Source organism: Schistocerca piceifrons, chromosome X, assembly GCF_021461385.2.
Source record: "Schistocerca piceifrons isolate TAMUIC-IGC-003096 chromosome X, iqSchPice1.1, whole genome shotgun sequence".
NCBI lineage: Eukaryota > Metazoa > Arthropoda > Insecta > Orthoptera > Acrididae > Schistocerca > Schistocerca piceifrons.
The window spans coordinates 273,860,421-273,883,566 of NC_060149.1; the positions used below are offsets into that span (position 1 = coordinate 273,860,421).

General features: G+C 37.7%; 1 protein-coding gene across 3 annotated transcripts in view; it reads right to left on the reverse strand.

Annotated features, from left to right (window-relative positions):
• The window catches only part of LOC124721095 (multivesicular body subunit 12A), a 50,492-nt gene extending 27,553 nt beyond the window's left edge, over window positions 1-22,939 (reverse strand). The window contains exons 1-5 of one of the 3 annotated variants that reach the window (XM_047245915.1): window positions 22,846-22,939; window positions 21,858-21,976; window positions 21,581-21,779; window positions 10,538-10,667; window positions 698-787 (exon numbers count right to left, since the gene is read on the reverse strand). In XM_047245915.1, the coding sequence (XP_047101871.1) occupies window positions 698-787; window positions 10,538-10,667; window positions 21,581-21,779; window positions 21,858-21,976; window positions 22,846-22,873 (566 nt within the window). In that variant the 5' untranslated portion in view covers window positions 22,874-22,939. Of the gene's footprint in view, window positions 1-697; window positions 788-10,537; window positions 10,668-21,580; window positions 21,780-21,857; window positions 21,977-22,175; window positions 22,466-22,845 lie in introns of those variants that run through there. The other 2 variants (XM_047245914.1, XM_047245916.1) reach the window with 2 other exon arrangements.
• Between the last annotated feature and the right edge of the window lie 207 nt (window positions 22,940-23,146).

Below are 23,146 nucleotides of genomic sequence, written 5' to 3' on the forward strand. Positions count from 1 at the left end.
ATTGACAGTGGAACAAGTGGAATGTAGTGATGGAAAGCTGGGCAGCACTATAGCTCATTTAAATGCTCACATTTTTATGTGACTGTTGTTGTCATAACCCAACATGGATCGGAACATACTTATTTTAGAATTTCACTCTCACATCAGAGGTGACACGGGATTTTAAGATCATCCATTTCTTGGTACACAAGCACCTGTGTACAGGAATGAAACAATGATTTTGGACATTGGGCTAAAAGACAGCGAAATGAGACTCTGTGCTGGCTTCCTGGTCTGCTTTTTATTGCCTCTCCACATGTTAGCAACAAACTTGCAGAAGAGCACAAACACTAGCTTACACAGACATAGATGGGGCTTCCTAGGTTCTCCAATTTGTTACCAGAACAAATGGCCACCCCAGCCTATACTTTGTTAAAATTATAAACAGTAATGTATGGTACTAAAGACCATGAACTTTGAAAGTGCCAGATTCTATTACTTTCATCAAACCCTTAGGTTCAAGTATTTGTCACAATGTAAGTGACATACACACATAGGCACGATCGAAACCGATAACCATAACCATCTGTGGTATTATTTATATCTGACTCTCATGTCTTTCTCAGTGTTGTAATTTTCACAAACAGCATCACACTAAAAGTGAGAAAACTACCTGATCTGAGTTTTTGGGCAACCAGAAATATACACATATGTTTACCTTAGAAAAAGATCAGCTGTAGGCACTTTATTAATTTCTTGAGTAAGCCCGAACCTCATTTTAAAACAAACGGTCATTCCATTTATATCCCTGTAACAGAAAAAAAACTAAAACAACTAAATTTAACACAATACATAATATAAATAGTGAACTGTGTTACAGTGGCATTATGATCACATAAATTCACTGTACTACATGAACTTCAGTTATATAATTGTAAACCAGTGTAAAATATGTAATTAATTTAAGGTACAACCTACATATAATAACCACTCACTCGATGATGATGATGTAACAATAATAATATTACAGTACATCCACATGATGCCCCTTTTTTTGCATGAACTACTGTGGTTTCCACAGGAACAAAAGTGCACGAATCAAAATTGCCTGAACTCCTGTACTGCAGCCATACGCACTATAGCATCCACACATTGCCTAAATATGTTTGCAATCAAATGTCGCTGCAGGATTTTGTTATTGTGCTGGGAAAACCGACAATTCATACCTCTATGCAATATAAGATTATTTATAATGCAATTTTTATTGAGATTAAGGTTGGTAATTATGCTTCTTTCCCGGGATCCCATCCTTCTACCTTAGACTGAGTTACTAATTTCATGTCTGAAAACAAAACATTTCTGCAGTTATTCGTAAAACTACAAAAAGCATAAGAGGGTTTTTTAGTGAAACTTCATGGCAGATTAAAACTTTGAGCAGCACCAAGACTTGGACTCTGGATATTATCTCTACCTTACAAAGGCATGTGCTCTACCAACAGAGCTACCCAAGCATGACTAACAACCCATCCTCACAGCTTTATATTCACCAATACCTCATCTCCTACCTTCCAAACTTCATAGTAATTCCCCCATGAAATACGTGGGATTAGCACTCCTGAAAGAAATGATTATCTTGTGGACACGACTTAACCACAGCCTAGGGGATGTTTCCAGAACAAATTTTTTACTCCATAAGGGAGCATGCACTGATATGAAACTTTATGGCAGTTTAAAACATGCAAGATACTGGCAGAAGTAAAGGTGTGAGGATAGGTCATGAGTAATGCTTAAGTAACTCAGTTGGCATAGCACTTGTGTGCAAAAGTCAAAGGTCCTGAGTTCAAGTCTCAGACCAGCACACCGTTTTAATCTGCTAGGAGGTTTCATATCAGCACACACTCCACTGCAGAGTGGAAATTCATTCTGGAGTTTCTTAGTAGTTATGGAGTTCAGTTATATTTTATTACATTTCTTGTGTAATGGAATTGTTTTATGATAGTATTTCAGATACAGAAAAATACAAGGGCATACTGAAAAGTAATGTCTCCAATTTTTTTTAATTTTATTTATTTATTTATTTATTTATTTTTAATTCTTAAAGCTTTTCAAATAAAACAAATTTTATTAAAATTCTACATCTTTAGAAGGCTCCAAATTGTAGAGTGTAAATTAACTGTGTTTAACAAAACTATGCCAGCATGTGAGAACAATGTGTCATAATCGAGTTTCGAATTCGAAGAGTTCATCCACACGTGGACACCCTCTCCTTCAGCACTAAAATGCCAACTGCACACGAGCACTGCAAATCTGCAAAATCCGATGCCTTGTGTTCACTATCAATTATCCTCCATACAGTCCTGACTTGGCCCTATCAAATTCTCATATGTTTCCAAAACTTAAAGAACATCTTCAAGGACTTCATACTGATAGTGATGAAGCATTCATTGCAAACAGAGGTGAGGTTGCGGCTCTGTCAGTGGATTCCAACATACTAAATTGATGGTATCAACAAACTGGATTATCATTGGGAGAAATGTGTTCATTGCCAGGGTAGCTATTTTGAGAAATAAATACATAGAATGAGGAAGAGAGATGTAGAATGTTAATAATGTTTGTTTCACTTAAAAAGCTTTAAGAGTTTTCACACGAAAAATTTGGAGGTGTTACTTTTCGGCACACTCTCATAATAAAATAATATCACTTTTTAAGTTACATGCTGGGGGAACTGTTCTAAAATTGTAAAAATTCCAACATTTCATAAACAACTCTCTCCATACCACCAAAAAGCAAAATACTGTCATGGAAATGACAGTGGTGAAGATTTTGTTTTAGTTTAAATTCATCAAGATTTTCCTCATTTTATTAGGTTTCACATTTATTAGTATATGGTGTTTTTCTCACTATCCTCTCATACTGTTAAGAAAATTTTCTGAATTGGATTTCTAGAATAAGTGTGTAGCAAGCAATGAACTGCTGTATGCTTTCCTATTTCAGCCAGATGATGTGGTCTGAAAACACTCAACAAAATACTATTAAATCATATAAATTTCATGAGCAGGCTGATCATGTCGGGTTGTTGTTGGGGGGGCTGTGTGGATCAGCTTTAGGTCACTCAGCACCATTGTCATCAGTGACTTTGCTGAATATGAGCATGTGCATTTCGTGAAATTAACAAAGAAGCCTTTCCTCACAAGCAATATTTCTTGATTATGTACGTCTCGTACATATTAAGACCCCCAACCCTTTCAATTTTGTTAAGCAGGTCTGGCTTACACGAGCAAGGACGGCTGTCTCACTGGACCACGACTGCAGGGAGAGTTAATCCTCCCATCCTCCACGAATGCAAAGATACAAATAATTTTCTTCAGTGAAAACCTAAAACTGGCCTAGGACTAATTTTGTAGACCTGCCATGGTCAGCTGTACCTAGTATATTACAGTTGTAAGGCTGCTAACAAGCAGAAGTTCATTAAATCATCTAGAAACACGTCTATACCAGGTAAAAAACAACAAAGTTATTTTGACTCTTGTATGCCCTCTGCCACTAGGGTTAAATTAACAGGGGTAGCGCAGTATGCCCATATGCCCTCTGCCAGTAGGGTTAAGAACCTCCAAATTCACAGTAGCTCAGGTTTCGGCATTCAAGAGCCTGTATGAGGCATCTGTTGACCATCTGTCAACTGTTTTGACTAATATGGTTCTTGCCAGGTTTCAATAGGGGAAGCATTATTGTCTCCATCCAAATGTTAGGATATTGTTAGTGAGCTCAGATTTTAATAAAACAATCAAGTAGTACCCCTTCAGTGCCTCAGTAAGGCGAAATAACTAGCATAATGAACACCATCAGGTCCTGTGGCTGTTTTGCACCACAAATATATTGGATTTTACCTCTCACATGAAGAAAACATCGGTGGATTTTCCCACATTGTTGGAGAAGCAGTTTAGTGTTATTAGAATTATATTATCACCTTCAGCTGCTGACGGGCATGGATATATATCAATGGGGACAGGTGAAAATGTGTGCCCTGACCGGGACTTAACCCGGGATCTCCTGCTTACATGGCAGACGCTCTATCCATCTGAGCCACCAAGGGCACAGAGGATAGTGCAACTGCAGGGACTATCTCGTGCACGCCTCCCACGAGACTCACATTCTCACCTTGTATGTCCACACACTACGCTCACTGTGTCCCACCCCAACACACTCATTACTCGTGGAAGACATTCTTACCAAGTCCCATAAGAGTTCGGGGAATATGCGTGCATCCTCACAGAAGAAGACGGTCATGGCCGGTATTGGCAGAACTATATACTTATATGGATTCCATATATCCATATAAGTATACAGTTTAATGTTGGTGAATCACAATGGCTGTGTGGTTCATCATGTCTTAACACACTCAGTGACAAGACACAATCAACTGGCAGTCTCTGCTAAGAATCCATTTAGGCAGCCTCCTTTTGGGGAGGCTGTTTCATAGAAGGGAGTAGCCACTACACAGTAAATCATTATCGACTCCCCACTGAGCAGTACACACAAGAGCAGGTGAGACGGAGAGGTCAATGGCTCACATTGATCCTGTTGCAATGCTGAGGTGTATTCTTTGCCCTCTATGAGGATATGGCTTCCTACAATTCAACCTACACGATTGGTCTTAGCAGAGTACCATAGCAGGTTATGAGGGTTGCAATCTCCGAGGAGGAGGAATGGAGGGGGGAGTTACCCAACGTCTCGGGGAGATTCTATGGTTTCATACAGATAAGTATGAAGGTCACACCATTATTTTCAGTGGCACACATTTTGACAGCAAATGCCATCTCCATCAGACACAAGAGAGATCTGCTTTGATGATTTCAAGGTTTATTTCTTCAGTGCATGTTTTCCTTTGTTTACACTCACTCTATTTTATCAGAGAAGGTGGCATGGGTCACGATGGCTACACATTGCTGCCATTTGATGGAGGCAGTTTTCTTTTCTTGCAGGGGCATTTGATGATGCACCATCTTTCATTTGTGCACTATTTAACAACACAGTAGTTTTCATGAGGGTAGAGACAACCAACATAGCAAACATTGAGGTTTGCGCTGCTTTAAATGGCTCACTTGTGTCAGCATATGATATTAGTGTAGCAAATTTCAGTTATGTCCCCTCCCCCCCCGCCACCCTCTTATTTTATTTTCTATCCTTTGCATACCTATTACAGTCCTTAATTCACACTGAATGGTTGCCGTGTTGCTGATCCACCTCGCTTTAATTTATTAAAGCTATCTTGGAATGTGGTGTCGACATATTTTTCCAAACTTTGTGTTTACTTGTTTCATGATGCTGCATATATTTCATATTCCATCCCTTTCTCAATTCCCCTCCAGATCTAACAATATGTGCATGTTATTCTGTCTCTGCTAAAATTGAAGCTATAGTGAAGTTCCCCTATAATGGGATATTTTCCTAGTATTTTTAATTTAACGGGGTAGTAACCATTGAGGCTTACTTCTTTCAACTAAATGGGTTCCATTCAGTAGCCTCCTCAAAGATTTCAAACTACCAGAAAGCCCTCCTAAATATTTCTGGCTGTAAAATGGAGGACTTTTGCAAATGAACTATCATCTCTGTTACCATGAGTGTATTCTGACATACTTGCACTCTGTCACCTTTGAAGACAACTGTTCTGGAGAACAATCATCTACTATTACTGTAACTGGTTGTGTGTTAGTATTGCCCAGAGGTAGACTCCCTGTGCTGACAACATTTTGTTTTGATTACCAGGTCCAATGGCGATCTCATGAGGAGCAACTGAAATACACTGGCCTAGCCCTACATACCTTAGGAAGTCTAGTGCAACTGACTTGAGGCAGGCTCTCTAGATGTTAGCCATTAGCACCATTTTATCTCTACTACCCAACTAATTCACAGCTCCTCTTGGGACAGAGTTTCTTTCCTTTTTTCAGAAATGCAGTTAAGTCAAGATCCCCACTCCCTGTGACACCCAATGTTTCACCATTACACTTAACTACGGAAGGATGGATTTTGCTGTTCATCAAGATGGATTTTTATGACAGTTCTGGTTCACAGGCACCATTCTCAAATTCAAAATCAAATGTAACACGGCTTGCCCAATTGTATCGGTTACCACAGGAACCCATCCAACTTTTACACAAACATTTACATGCTAGGTCACAGGACAGAACAGTGATTTGGCAGTATCCACATTGTCCATACTGCCCACAAGGCACCTTTCACCAGGTAGCTACTTTTACATTTGTCACATATGAATGGAAAGAAAAAGGGTGAGTGTAAATTCCTTTGCCAATAGCAAACAATTTATTTCTAAGGAACTATGTTAGATATAGCTAGGTGGGTTGCTGCAAAAGATAGTTTCACTCTGAGTCTTTTACAGGTACATTTCCGCATGTGCTCCATTTGGTGTCAGTATAATGTGCAAAAGCTAGTCTTTCTCTCTCCATGACTTGCCAACATCTGTTCTGTCACTACCTCTACACCATCTTATGCTGGTGCAGTAAGAATCTGTCCATCAACAACTTGTGAAATAAACACTTTATCCTCAATGTAACCCCATAAAGAAGTGAAAAGGGGTAATGTCTAGTGGATACGATGGCCATGATGTTGGGACCATCTCTACTGATCCATTTGTAAGGAAGGTGTCATCCAAGAATGACAAATAAATAACTCTCAGTGTAGCAGTCCACCATCTTGTTTAAACACTACTCATGGCTGAAATTACTGTAACTGAAGGGCAACATGCACATGAAGTATTCCCATAGAAACTTTACGAGTTAAGCTACAATTTGCAACAAACCATATAGGTGTATACAGCATAGTTCCTTAGAAATAAATGCCTGTACTTGGCAGGAGGCTTTATGCTTACTCTGTACATTTCAAACTATACATTAGGGTGTCCCTTATTTTCTGACTTCAATATTTTTGAGTGCTCACCGTCATATATTGTTTGAATGATCCATAAAAATGTCTGTACACGATTTTGTTGTGGTCAAAGCTGTGTAACCCACGCCAAGTTGAGTGTGAACTTGCATGACGAACATGATCTTCCACATTGTTCACAGATGTCATGCTGTTGTCACCTCAGCTTATTAGTACACTCACAAGCAGTGCAGTCAGTTGTTTATTTATTACTGATTGTGTCACTCATATTTTCCAATCACTAAGATATCACATCAATTAAGTAGCACCAAGGAAAGTGTGTTCTTAATAGGAGGTATAAAACACCAAGGAACTGGACACAAATTGCCATCAAACAGAAACATGTTGACAGTTTTATTTTACAACACACGCGAAATAAAATTAAATGTTAGTGAAAGTGCTAATCCTGTGGTTCACAAGTGCCTTTTAATTTGGGAGAAAGCAAGAATTCTGGCAAGAACTAATCAGCATTTTTCACAAAGACTTATCAACTTGCATTCAAAGTAGAGAAAGTTGGGAAAAGTGTCGAAATGTGCTTAAGTGTCATGAAGTTTACATACAACTTGGGCAATTTATTTGATATTGCACATGCCAATGCTCTATAAACATCTGTAAACACAGCATCAGTCATTGTGCAGCAGCATGTGCAACAGCATTGGACGGTGAATGGAGATACCATGCTATAGGAGGAGAATTGGGTGTTCTTTGGTGGCAGTGTATAAGGCCATTGATGCTATTGAAGTTACTATGAGCAGTAAAGTGGTAGCAGGAGTGATCCAGCATGGCCTGTCCCTGTTTTTTTGTGGGTGTGTTTTGAACTTTACAATTGTGAACAATGATGCAGCTTCTCATGGTAATGGTTGGATCACTGCTGCAATTGTGCGGTATCCTGGTGATACAGTGAAAGCTGTTGCAGGTATGGAGAGTTTTAATAGCACAGATGTGATTGCTTGTCGCACATTTCAAGTGAACAAGGTGTAAAACCAGGACATGGGTCAGTCGCAATTTATGTATATTTGTTGTTATGACCAGGAATCATCGTAAAATAGATGAGTCAGAGTCCATTGTTGTATGGTTTAAAGGAGATGGAGTTTGTCAAAAAATTAAAGTTTCTGGCGATGTTATATTATCAAAAGTGAAATAAAGTACCTTCCCTTTCCTTATCTCCCATAAGATTTTGTGTCAAACTGTGGCTTTAATGCAATGGAGCTGTAAAAGCTCCTCCTCTGGAGCTCTGATTCTTAAAAAGATCTAAGATCACACAAAAGGATAGATTCCACGATTTCAAAAGCAGCTATAAGGAAATTTAGTCATCATTTGTGGTTGTTTATCACAACAGTTCTCTCTCTTATCACTTTCTGATGATGAAATAGAGACACAAACCAAAATCAAAATGGTGGCAAATTTAGACAGGGAAAATCTACAAATGGAAAAGATATATATTCCCTTTTTGTGGAGAACTGAATGGGCCATTATGTGGTAAGTTTAATATTATTCGTATTAACACTTATTATTAGTTTTAATTCATTAATTTACATTTCCTAATTTATCATCATCTCCACTCAGAGAAAACATTAGCCAACTACATGACACGCAAGAGCACGGATCAGTTCCCTACCCTTTAGTTTATATATACTAGTTTTATTCAACAAAGCCTAGTTTTATTCAACAAAGCCCTTCAACACAGATGAGCAGCACTTCAGATTTAGATGCTGAAAGGATAGTTAAGAAGTCAAAAGCTGCTAATGACTCTGCTGAAAAGTGTATTAAATTATTTCATCACAGACCATAGATGAGGAGCAAGAGGAATTTGTATTGCACTGTGTTCAATAACACCACACATTGTAACTAGACTGCAAGAAAGAAATACCATAAAGGAAATATTCTCAGGAATACTAAATGCATCCTAAAAAGTAAAATGGTATTACTTTTGATTTTATGCAATCATCAATAACTTTTACACTTACTAAAAACTATGAAACGTAAAATTCCCTATATTAAAATTCGTTGCTCCAATCAGCATGGGTTAATGTCATCCTACTGAGATGAAATAATTTTCCAGAGTAAATCAAACCAAACAGAAAATTTTTAATGGTTGCACATGAAAAGAAAGGGGGGGGGGGGGGGGGGGGGGATAAAATAAGGGCATGCAATTTTTTTAAGAATACTGTTTTTGGAAATTCTTGATTAAAACAAGTGATTCATCAAAGGGTGAAAACATCACAAAACCATGTGATTGAAACAGCAAACAACAGACAGCATCTATATCCATGGTGTTGCTGTGGGTATTAAAGCAATCCAAACAAACAAAATAATCTGTTTTATAATAAGAGATTGTGGTGTTTCTCTAAAGACAGTATGTCAGTTTTTGTTATGGAAGGATGCACACAGCTTAAGCTATAGAGCACTGGTGCCACTGCCCAGCCCTCACTTTGAGGTACCTCGAATCACCATTCGATTACCAGCCATTCATGGCCAAGCCCCAAAGGGCAGAGTAACTGAAGATCATGAAATAATTTCTAACAATACATAACTGCAACAAGAAGCTTAATAAAATACACTTTCCTTTTCATTATTATAATGGTGTGAAAGTAAGAAGTTCGCTGTGTGAACTTTTCTGTATAGAGAGCAGCAGAACACACTTTGAGGCACTATCAGTGTGTTCTCTCTGTCCCACACCACACACTCCCATCTGATGCCTACCCTGGCAACTAGCAGCATTGGGCAAGTTGCATATTGAGCCACTGTTTCTGCTTCTGCCTCTATCTAGTTAAATTTAGGTGCGCAGAAAACTACAGCACTATTCATAAATGGTCCATAATTTTCGTATTTCGTTAAACACTTTTTCCCCTATGTGTCTGTCACCTTTCAAATCTCTCTCTCTCTCTCTCTCTCTCTCTCTCTCTCTCTCTCTCTCTCCCCCCCCCCCCCCCCCTCTACCTCCTATTTATCTCTCTATTCTCAAATTTAAAGAAACAACACACATTTTTTTCACTTCTTCCTTTCTAATTACGCCCCTGTAATTTCTCTACATTTCAACAGCTCCTTTGCTGCAGCATTATATTAACTTCCCAATTTTTTTGCTGAACTCTATTATTTCACTTCACTTCTCTTTTCAACTCATTGTCCTGAGTTAGTAGCCTCTTTGTTGTCATTTATTGTCAGCATTTACAAATTTCTTATCTTTCTATTTCCTTTTATAAAGCTTAAAACTTTCAGTTATTATGATTTATTATCATTACTATACTTATCATCTAAACTGCTGAGAGTGTTACACTCTGCCACTCAGTGTGAAGCACAGCAATTTTTATCTACATACGCTAATTATTTGTCTAGTTACTCTTAGCATACTGTGTAAAATTATGTGGTCAGATGATTAGGACTAAGTGAAAGCTTCGTAAAATGTGTACATTATGGCTACTAATAAATGGGAAAATGTTCAGAAACAGTGACTACCACTTGGTACTAGTTCACGAACACAACATAAACAAGCATGTCTGATTACAGAGAGAAAGATTGTGATTAGCAGAAAACTTACCAGGAAAAAAAGATGAAAGTAATCAAACTAAAATTCAATAATTACATAAATGGAATGAGTTACAATTAAAAAAATGCTTACCCTGCCAGCGAAAACCCATCTGGAGCTTTTTTCAGCCTGCTTAGCACAATAATATCAGTGACTGCCGTTTTTGCTTGTGTCTGCTTAGCAAGCCTGTAGCACAGCTGCCGCTTTCTCCAAGCTCGTTGATCTGAGGGAGCGAAAAATAGGTGAGCACAAAAACTTCAAAATGAGCGGTACATACTTAATAACAATTTCATGCCTGAAAATTAAATAATCAACAGTTGGCCCATTAAGTCTTTAAAAAAACAGTAAAACACCACAATACTGTCAGTATCCAGCTCCTAAGTTGTTAATTAATCAGGATTTCTCACAGGTATTATGCAAGAAAATAAATAAATATAATGCTAAATTTAGGATTAGAAAACAAAATCTTTTTTCCTCACTAATATTAATGCTTTCTAGAAATTAATGCTCTCCATTCACCATAGACATTGGCAAAGTGAGGTGGCTTGCAAGCCTGAACGATACAGATAGCAGGACTAAGTGCAACTGAAATGGAGGGGAAGCTGGGGAGAGGCCAGATCAACCTGTGGTTCCTGAAAAGGTGTACAGCCTTTTCAGTAATAACAGGAGCAACAGTATGTATGAGTGATCTGGCCGTGTAACATTAGCCAACATGGCCTTGCTATGTCAGTACTGCAAACAACTTAAGGTCAAGGGAAACAATGGCACTTACTTTAACCTAGGGCATGTGGTTCAGAGTGTGGAATGTTAAATCCATTAATCAAGTTCACAGTTTGTCATCGTTGTCGTCTTCTTCAGTTCAAACACTGGTTTCATGCAGCTTTCCATGCTACTGTATCCTGTGGACACCTCTTCAGCAAGTAACTACTGCTACCTACACCGTTCTGAATCCGCTTCCTGTATTCATCTCTTTGTTGCCCTCTATTAATTTTACTCCCCACACTTCCCTGCACTATTAAACTGGTGGTATCCCTTGGCGTCTCACAAGGTGTCTTTTCAACTGATCCCTTCTTTTAGTGAAGTTGTGCCACAAATTTCTTGTCTCTCCAATTCTATACAGTATATCCTCATTAGTTATATGATCTACCCACCTCATCTCCAGCATTCTTCTGTAGCACTGCATTTCGAAAGCCTCTATTCTCTTCTCATCTATATTGTTTATCATACATGTTTCACTTCCACAAATGGCTACACACCAGACAAATACTTTCCTGACAGACTTCCTAACACGTAAATCAATATTCAGTGTTAACAAATTTCTATTCTTCAGAGATGCTTTTCTTGCCATTGCCAGTCTAAATTTTATATCTTCACTACTTTTGTCATCATCAATTATTTTTCTGCCCAAATAGCAAAACTCGTTTACTACTTTAAGTGTCTCATTTCCTAATCTGATTCACTTAGCATCACCTGATTCAATTCAACTACATTCCATTATCCTTGTTTTGCTTTCATTGATATTTATTTCATATTCTCCTTTCAAGACACTGTCTATTCCATTCAACTGCTCTTCCACGTCCTTTGCTGTCTCTGACAGAATAACCAAGTCACTGGCAGACCTCAAAGTTTTTCTCTCTTCTCCCTGAACCTTAATTCCTACTCCAAGTTTTTCCTTGGTTTCCTTTACTGCTTGCTCAAAGTACAAATTGAATAACATAGGGGGATAAGCTAAAACCTTGCCTCACTCCCTTCTCATCCACTGCTTCCCTTCCGTGACCCTCGACTCTCATAAATGCCGACTGAATTCTGTACAAGATGTAAATAGCCTTTTGCCTCCTTTATTTTTCCTCTGATACCTTCAGAATTTCAAAGAGTGTGGTTCCAGTCAACATTCTCAAAGCTTTCTCCACATCTACAAATACTATGAACATTGGGTTCGCATTTCCTTAACCTGTCTTAGAAGATAAGTCGTAGGGTCAGTATTGCTATGTGTGTTCCTACATTTCTCTGGAATCCAAACTGATCTTCCTTGAAGTCATCTTATACCAGTTTTTCCATTCTTCTGTAAGGAATTCAAGTTAATATTTTGCAACCATAACTTATTAAACTGATCGTTCACTAATATTCACACATGGCAGCACCTACTTTCTTTTTAATTGAAATCATCACATTCTTCTTGAAGTCTGAGGGTACTTCGCCTGTCTTGTACACCTTGCACACCAGATGGAAGAGTTCTGTCTTGGATGGCTCTCCCACAGCTATCAATAGTTCTGACTGAGTGTCATGTACACTTGGGGCCTTATTTTGACTGAGGTCTTCCAGTGCTCTGTCAAATTCTTCGCGCAGTATCATATTTCCCATCTCATCTTCATCTGTCTCTTATTCAGTTTCTATAATACTGCCTTCAGGTTCGTCCTCCTTGTACAGACACTTTATATACACCTTCCATATTTCAGCTTTCCCTTCTTTCCTTATGACTGGTTTTCCATCTGAGCTCTTGATTTTTTTTATACAGCTGCTTCTTGAAACACACTTCTAAATTGCATTCTGGCCTTAGATGCTGGAGTTGGTGATCGTGTGTGCATAAGATGTGCTTGCCTCTCTCTCTCTCTCTCTCTCTCTCTCTCTCTCTCTCTCTCTCTCTCTCTCTCTCTCTCTCTCTCTGTGTGTGTGTGTGTGTGTGTGTGTGTGTGTGTGTGTGTGTGTGTGTGTGTGTGTGTGTGTGTGTGTGGGCGCGCGCGCTGACAAAGGCTGTGGCCAAAAGCTATACGAGAGTGTCTTTTAATCATGCCTGCCTGCAACTTGACGTGTCTTCTTTATGATAAGTAGCAATCTATCTTTTCTACCTGGAGTTTCCATTGTTTGCATTCCGTTTTACTTGCTTCATTTGCATCATTTTTATATTTTCTCCTTTCATCAATTAAATTAAATATCTCCAGTGTTACTCAAGGGTTTTGACTAGGCCTTGTCTTTCTACCTATTTGAGCCTCTGCTGCCTTCACTATTTCATCCCTTAAAGCTACCCATTCATCTTCTGCTGCATTCCTTTCCCCTGTTCTAGTCCAATGGCTAATTTTCCCTTTGAAACTCTCTAAAACCTCTTGTTCTATGAAATTTCCAGGTCTCATTTTCTTAATTTCCTACCTTTTTGCAATATCTTCACTTTTAATCTACAGTTCATAACCAATAAATTGTGGCCAGAGTCCACATCTGCCCCTGGAAATGTCTTGCAACTGGTCTACCATTATATAATCAGTCTGGAACCTTCCTGTGCCTCCAGGTCTCTTCCACGTATACTATCTTCTTTCACAATTCTTAAACCAAGTGTTGGCCATGATTAAATTACGCTCTGTGCAAAATTCTACCAGGGGACTTCCTCTTTCAATTCTTTCCCCCAGTCCATATTCACCTACTATTTTTCCTTCTCCTACTATCTAATTCCAGTCCCCTGTCACAAATAAATTTTCACCTCCCTTAACTATATGACTAATTTCTTTTATCCCATCATGTATTTCTTCAATCTCTTCATCATCTGCAGGGCTAGTTGGCATATAAACTTGTACTACTGTGGTAGGCATGGGCTTCTTGTCTATTTTGGTTACAATAATGTGTTGGCTATGCTGTTCATAGTAGCTTACCCGCATTCCTATTTTCTTAATTCATTATTAAATGCACTTCTGCATTACTCCTATTTGATTTTGTAATTATAACCCTGCACTCCCCTGACCAGAAGTCCTGTTACTCCTACCACCAAACTTCACTAACTCCCACTATAACTTCAACCTATCCATTTCTCTTTTTAAATTTTCTGACCTACCTGCCCAATTAAGGGATCTAACATACCACCCTCTGAACTGTACAGCACCAGTTTTGTTCCTCCTGATAATGACATCTTGCTGAGTAGTCCCTGCCTGGAGATAAAATTGGGGGACTATTTTACCTCCAGAATATTTTACCCACGAGGATGTCATCATCATTTAACATACAATAGTGCTTAATGCGATCAAAAAAATTATGGCTGTACTTTCCCATTGCTTTCAATCATTCACAGTACCAGCAAGGCCATTTTGGTAGATGTTACAAGACCAGATCAGCCAATTATCCAGACTGTTGCCCCTACAACTACCAAAAAGGCTTCTGCCTCTTTTTCAGAAACCACACGTTTGTCTGGCCTCTCAACAGATATCCCAGTGTTGCAGTTGCACCTATGGTATGGCTATCTTTACCATAGAGGCATGCAAGCTACCCCAGTGACAGCAAGATCTTTGGTTCATTGTTAGATATAGTGGGAATTAATGGAGTGTGGTAGCAGGAATAACAGTACTTCTGAGAGTGAATTCATTACAATACCAAAGAAGCACATGAAGTCTACATCCACTATAGTAGTGCAAGTTTAAATGTGTAATATCTCTGCAAATGATGAGTTAGTTGGAATAACATGTGATGAGATAAAAGATATTATTGAGATAGTGAAGGAGAAAAATTTAGTTGTGATGAGGGACTTGAACTCAATACCAGGAACAGAAAGACAATGAAAAATAGTAAGAGAATATGAACTAGTGTAAAGCAATGAATAGGGAAGCCACCTGGTAGAATTTTGCACAGTGAATAATTTAATCACTGCACACATTTGGTTTAAGAATAATGAGAGGAGGTTGTGTCAGTGGAAGAGACCTGGAAATACCACAAGATTTCAAACAGATTATATAATGGTTAAGACAGAGACTTCGAAGGCAGATTATAAACTGCAAAACATTTTCAGGGGCATATGTGGACTGACCACAATTTATTAGTTATGATCTGCAGATTAACTGAAGAAATTGCAGAATTATGGGAAAGGAAGTATGTGGGCCCTGGATAAGTTGAAAGAACCATAATCTGTTGAGAATTTCAAAGAAGTATTAGATAATTATTAATTGAAATTGAGGAAAGGAGTGCAAGAAGATGAATGGTTATCTTTGAGAGATGAAATAGTGAAGGCAGTGGACCATTGAACACACAAAAAGCAGTCACAAGTGAATACATACATCTGAAAAATGTGACAAAGTGCAAAATGAGAATGCAGGACAAATGCAGGAATGTAGAAGCATGCATGACTAGGGGAAACATAGATGCCACTTAACAGGAAAATTAAAGAAACCTTTGGATAAAAGAGCAGCAAATATATAAATATCAAAAGTTCAGATGGCAAGCCAGTACTAAGCAAAGCAGGGAAAGCTGAAAGGAATATATAAGAGCATCTATATAACGTAAACAAACTTGAGGACAATGTTATAGAGAGGGAAGAGGAAGTTGGTGAAGATGAGTGGGGAGATATGACGCTGTGAGAAGAATTTGACAAAGCACAAAGACCTGATGATTAAAAGGCCCCTGAAATACACTATACTTCTGCCCATAATGGTCCAAACATTCTCAATCTGGGAGAGATTTGGTGACCTTGCTTGCCAAGGTAGGGTTTGGAAAGCTTGAAGACAGTAAGTAGAAACTCTTGCCATGTGCGGGCAGGCATTATCTTGCTGAAAGGTAAGCCCAGGATGGCTATCCATGAAGGGCAACAAAACGGGGCATAGAATATTGTTGAGGTACTGCTGCGTCGTAAGGGTGCCGTAGATGACAACCTAAGGGGTTCGTGCTATGATAAGAGTTGGCACTGCATACCCTTGGTTGTTGGGTCGTATAGCAGGTGACAGTCAGGTTGGTATCCCACTGCTGTCCACGCTGTCTCCATGCATGTCTTCAGCCTGGAATCTCATTAATGACTATCACCCACCATAAGGTCAAATAACCAGAAGTGAGGGTCTGGGGTGATATTTCTTTTCATAGCAGGACCTCTTTGGTTGTCATCTGTGGCACCCTTAGAGCGCAGTAGTATGTCAACAATATAAATTTTTTAAAAATCATTTGGGCAATAATTCAAGAAACAATTTTAAAACTGTAATTAATTCTTGAGAAAGGAGGTTTACCTTTAGACCTTATAAAAGTAATACAATGCTTTCGGAGAAGTGCAGAAATTGCTACTGCCAGAAGTCACAATTTTAAGAAAATAACTGATTGAGATGTATGACAAGGGTGCAGCATGCCACCAAATTTTTTGACATGTTTCTGGAACAGATGATGTGTTGTGGGGGGGGGGGGGGGGGTGGGGGGGGAAGGCCAAATATTAAGACCTGCACACACAATGTGTGTAATAATAAATATTTAAATGACCAGATAATAGCTACCGAGTAAATTCTTAACATTTGGCTGAGTAAGACTGTACATAGCATTTAGAGGATCAGAATCTTATGTGTAGAATAATAATGGAGAATAAACAAAATAATAAATTTACTGAACTTTCAAGGATGGGTTTTATTTTTTATTTTACACATCTAGTTCTGTAGGACCAAATCAATGAGCAAAGCTCCATGGTCATGGAATGTGCCAGTACATGAAACTACAACAGAAAAGTAATAACAGATAAAATAAAATGTTTATGAATCCTAAAAAGATGTCAAGCTATAAGTTTAAGTAAACACAATCAATGATATAACACAGGAATCAGCTTAATGTTTCAATGAACTCGACAGAATAAAAGGAGTGAACCATGAGGAAAATCCTCAATTTAGATTTGAAAGCATCTGGATTACTGGTAACATTTTTGAATTCTTGTAGTAGATTATTGAAAATGAAGGCAACAGAATACTGCACGCCTTTCTGCACAAGAATCGAGGAAGTGCGATTGAAATGCAGATTGTATTTCTGCCTAGTATTAACTGAACGAAAGCTACTAATTCTTGGGAATGAACTGATATTGTTAACAAGAAAGGGATTAATCTGATATTGTTAACAACAGTATATATATATAATGAGAGCCCAATGGCAGAATACCCAGACTAACGAACAGAGGTCAACAAGAGGTTCGCGAACTTACACCACTTAATGCCTGAACCACACATTTCTGAGCCAAAAATACACTGAGAATGGGAAGAGTTACCCCAAAATGTTATACTATATGTCAAAAGCAAATGAAAATGAGCAAAGTAGACTGTTTTTCATGTCAAATTATCACTTACTTCAGATACTGTTCTTCTAGTAAAAATGGCAGCATTAAGTCTTTGAACAAGATCCTGAACATGCGCTTTCCACGACAGTTTAATGTCTACCTGAACACCTAGAAGTTTGAACTGTTCAGTCTCACTAATCATATGCCAATTCTGCATTATTAAAACGCCACATTTTGTTGAACTGTATGTTAGAAACCGTAAAAACTAAGTACTACTGTGAGATACCATTAGTTTATTTTCTACAAGCCATGAATATATATCCTGAACTGAACCATTTCTAACAGTGCCAACATTGCACACAACATCTATCAAGCTAGTCTCATCAGCAAACAGAAATATTTTAGAATCACCTGTAATAGTAGAAGGCATTTTGTTTATATAAATAAGAAATAGGTGTGGCCCCAGCACTGATCCATGGGGCACCCCCATTTAACTGTGTCCCACTCGGCTCGCACATCACATCCATTCTCAATACTGTGGAGAATGACCTTTTGCCTTAAAGTAATAGGTGAACCAACTGTGAGCTACTCCCCATATCCCATAACGGTCCAACTTCTGGAGCAATATTTTGTGATCAATACAATCAAATGCCATAATTAAATAAAAAAATACACCTAGCATTCGAAACCTTCTGTTTAATCCATCCTGTATCTCACAGAGGAAAGAGAATATAGCATTTTCAGTTGTTAAACCAAACTATACATCTGACAGCAAATTATGTAAAATGAAATGCTCAATTACCCTTACATATATAGCCTTTTCAATAACTTTGGCAAACACTGATGGCATAGAAATAGGTCTAAAATTGGCTACATTATCCCTTTCTGCCTTTTTATAAAGCATCTTTACTACCGAGTACTTTAATCGTTCAGATTACAAGTGTGGCTAAGCTAACATGTGCAGCACAGTATTTTAGTATTCTGCTAGATACTCCATCATATCCACAAGAGTCCTTAGTCTTCAGTGATTTAGTTATGGACTCAACCTCCCCATTGTCAGCATCACAGAGGAGTATTTCAGATATCACTCTCTGACAGGCATTTTCCAAGAGTTTGTTGTTTTTTTTATTTTTTTTAATTCACTAACTATGTTGAGAAAATGATTGTTCAAAACTGTGCTTATATCTAACTTATCAGTAATAGAAACATTTTAACTATGTAATGACTTTATACACAGATCTTGTGATGCTGACCAGATGCCTCCTTCCATGACTGACAACATAGTTTTAATTTTATCCTGTGAATTATCTATTCTAATTGCATACCACATACTCTTTGCCTTCTCAATAACATTTTTAAGCACCTTAGAATACTGCTTGTAATGGGAAACTGTAGCTTGATTGTGACTACTTCTAACATTTTGACAAAATTCCCACCTTCTTCTACATGATATCCTTATCCTTATCCCAGTAGTCAGCTACTGCTAGTGACCTGTTTAGAATATTCTAATGGGAAGCAACACTCAAAGAGCATGAGAAATGTGTTAAGGAAAGCATTATATTTGTTATCTCTGCTATCAGCACTATAAACATCCTACTACTCTTATTCCTTAATGAGATTTAAACAGCTCTCTACTGCCATTGGATTAGCTTTCCTACATAGTTTGTAATTATATACAACATCTGTTTGCATACAAAAACAGTTTAGTGTTAAAATTTGTGCATCATGGTCTGAAAGGTCATTCACCCTTTTAGTAACAGAATGTCCATTTAGTAATGAAGTATGAATAAAAATACTGTCTATGGTTATGCTACTGTTCCCTTGCACCTTGGTCAGAAAAAAATTCAGTCTGCATCAGATCATATGAATTTACAATATCTTCCACCATCCTTTTTCTTGCACAATCACATACAAAATTAATATTGAAGTCACCGCATACAACTAATGTATGATATATGTACAGCATATGTATTACTCCTTATGTCTATCCAATGAAGGAGGGAAGAAAATAGGGGTTTAAGGTCTCATTGAAGAAGAGGAACAATTTCAACATTTGTCTCAATTAATTTAGGTAAACCACAGAAAATATAAAAATTTATAGCTGGATGAGGATTTAATGCCCACTGTTGCCAAACGTTATTTCAGTATCTTAATCAGTGCCCCACATTATTTGGTTTAGAAATGAAGGTATCAATAAATGAAGCTACCGAGAATCTTATACTAAAGCAGTGGTGCACAGCTTTAAAGAATGCAGCAGTTTGATGTTGGAACACTATTACACTGCCCAAGTAGCTGATATTTTGTTACCAACTACTATCAGTTGTATGATCATTTTCAGACATTGAACTAGTCATATCCAATGATATACGGAGGTGCCTTAGCATAAGACATCATCAAACAATTCAACCATCATGGAAGACAGTGTGTTGTTGCACATGATGTTAGAGACTTGAATAATATTCATGCTTCCTGTTGATTTCAAACTTTATTTAATGGTATTTTACTGTAAATGACACTTTCACGATAAGATTTATAGCACATAACGTGGGAACAAATTAATGAACAAGTGCATGAACTTACAAAACAGCACATACAGGTTTTCTTAATGATAGATATCATCTGCCCAATGATGTCTCAGACAAGGGTCTTGGTTATGGTGACAGACTGATGGGCTAGCATTGCCTAGGGGCTACACTAGGTTGGAAGCTAACGGTTTGGTTGCAAGCTGGCAAAGCCAATGAATGCAAATTAAAGGTTGTTGTAACACACGATTTGTTGTGTAGTCTGTTGTTTAATGTCTCTATTCACACCACATTTAACCAACTTTTTGGAAGATAAATTTAGAAAACTGTATTAAACAACCCACCAATCAGTAGTTTGTTGTCTTATTAACTACGTATATCATTCATAAAATATGAAAAGAACAAGGGTTGAGGAGGAGGGACACTATTATAATGCTTAAAAGTCTGTCATATTTAGACAACTCTCTATACACACACTGGATGTAATGCAGGTCTACTCTGCGTTGACATGAGAATGTGTCACTGGATCTTGTCAGTCAATGAAGATTATATTTTCTAACAGTGCACGACTGTCCAACATGAAACTAGTTCAGTAACTAAACTCTATTTCTGTATCTTGATCACTGGACTCAGTCTATAGTATCTGACAACTCAAAAAGGACCAGTGTTCAACAAACAAGCCTCTGTAACATGTCATTGCACTGCAAATCAAACTTTTTTCAGTTCATTTTCTTTTATGTTCAGAATGCATTGTCTTATCAACAATAAGACAATCAGAGGCAACCTAATACTAATACTGAAACTTGCCACAGTTTTCAAATAAGATAGGAGGAACAATCTTGGTACTCAACTGAAATTACTATCTCCACAATCCTGGTACTCAACTGAAATTACTATCTCCAGCCATTTGATCCAAAACAGCTTGGGACATAAGTCAGTCTCTTATCACCACTTTATTTGTGAGAGCAGCAGCAATATAACAGTCAGTTTAGAAAACAATTGGAGGAGGTACATTTTCCAAAATGTCATTATCTGAAACTGCAACTACAAAATAAAAACCAATAACAATGCTCATCACAACTCATGAAAACACTGAACAATATTCGCAAAGCTGTTCCAGTAATGTTTTTGCTACCTGACTGCTGATGTGTAAACAAAATACACATTTCGCAGAAACTATAGTATCACTGCATAAGAGCGTAGGAATCTAATATAAATCATACCACAGGATAATTTCCACCTTGGAAGCAGTGCTCATGTAATGTATAATGACAAAATATAGTCAACAGCAATAAAATCATGCGTCATCTTTTGTTCTTATAAATCATATGGCAGATTGTTAAGAAGCTTTATATTTACAAAATACATTTTTACCTACCATTCCAACTGACTATAGCACATTAAGTTGAAATTTTACTGCAAATCAATAAATGCTAGATGCCACAGATAATGGGGAAATGAATCAGTCGTATCATTAAAGATATCTGCAAAGTTAACTTAAAACATGCAGAACAGAAAACAACTGAAGCAGTATCCTTATGCATGGACGTACACTTACACAAAATGAGGGAAGTACACGGCTAGTACTGAACACTAAAAAAGTAAGTAGAGCTAGTTAACATTAATAACAACCTGTATCAGCCGTTCTTGTCAAGACAGAGTAACCATCTGGTGGGACTTCTCTCTCGTTGATAATGAGAACAGATTCGACAATATAATCAGCAATGCCTTCTGTCTTCGAGTGACACACATAACGAGTAACCTTGCGACCAAATACCTTTGCTTCTCTCCATAAATCTGCATCGGAATCCTGATCATGTGTTCTTGATACCTGAAATACGCATCTTGATCAAAACTCAATCAAACAAATATGTTTCACACAACATATTTTTGCTCAGTAATCACTTACAACAGTAAAACCAGGAGGACACTTGTCTGCATCCTCAACTATCTGAATACTTGTAATAGGTCTGTCATCGGGTAGCGTCTGATACAGCTGCTGCATCATTTCCTTAATATTTTCCGTCACTGCAGGACAAGTACATTAACTTCAATTTTTTTTAAATAAACATTGATTCTTGTCTGAACACGGTTCACATGTTTTCATGAATTTAAGCATAAGAAATACACTCCAACTGTAGCCAAAAAATGTTAAAAAGTTGTAGTTGTCCAAGTTCCAAGTAGTCCAATAGCAAGCCGATGATCACTCAACATCAGGATTACTCACACCTATGAATGCATCTGTCCTGTCATTCGCTATCAGGCTCGAGAATTATGTATCGGCGAACAGCAACGGGAATTATATACTTCCTACACATAGCGCTCCAAATCACAACACTAATTATGTTTCACATTATCACGGATAAATAGCTGTACTTAATATTCATGAATCAACGTACTTCGCGAGTCACTTTTTTCGCCATAACATAAAATTGCAACAACAACGCATTCTATTATTTGCATAACTGTACAGCTAAAGTATGTAACATCCTAACACGACCCTACGTACCGCTACTTATTAGCTGCCGCTTAAATAAACGAGCAGAGATGCTATATTTGTCGGTCCTCATTGAAAGTCCAATGTTGTAACTCTTAAAAACTATGTTTTATTTTTGTGAGAAAAGGGGATTGTAATATTACTCTTTATTTATTACGTTTATTCGTGAAATTAGACCCTTCTGAAATGACTATTTTCGGCCATCTGGTCTTGAGTTGTGCGCACTATATGATATTTGAGTTTTAAAGCGATCCTTGTGAAGTAAACCATTGCGATCAGATTTTCATTCTTCCCAGCTCGGAACTAAATGTAATGGTTTTTTTTTTTTTTAATATTCCTCTTTCAGATCTGTTTCTCAAGTTGTTAACCACAATTCCGGCTTATACCAAAATCAAATCACCTTTTTGATTCGTTTGTACTATTGCCATTGTTCTTTTTATTTCTTTCTCATCGATTCTGCAGTATTTCCAAAGTAGTGTTTTTCAGTTGTATATTAGTACAGTATAATTATCGGCATTTACGTGGCTCATTTTCTCCTCTTGTTTACTCATTTATCTTTAAGATCGGTAGAAATGTCAACGTCTGCACCCGATCATACGCCTGTCTTGCTGATGCCTACATTCGTGTTGTACTATGCCGGCCTTATACCTTGAATAGTGTCAGGCACTGGTAGCTGAGTGGTCAGCGTGACAGACTGTCAA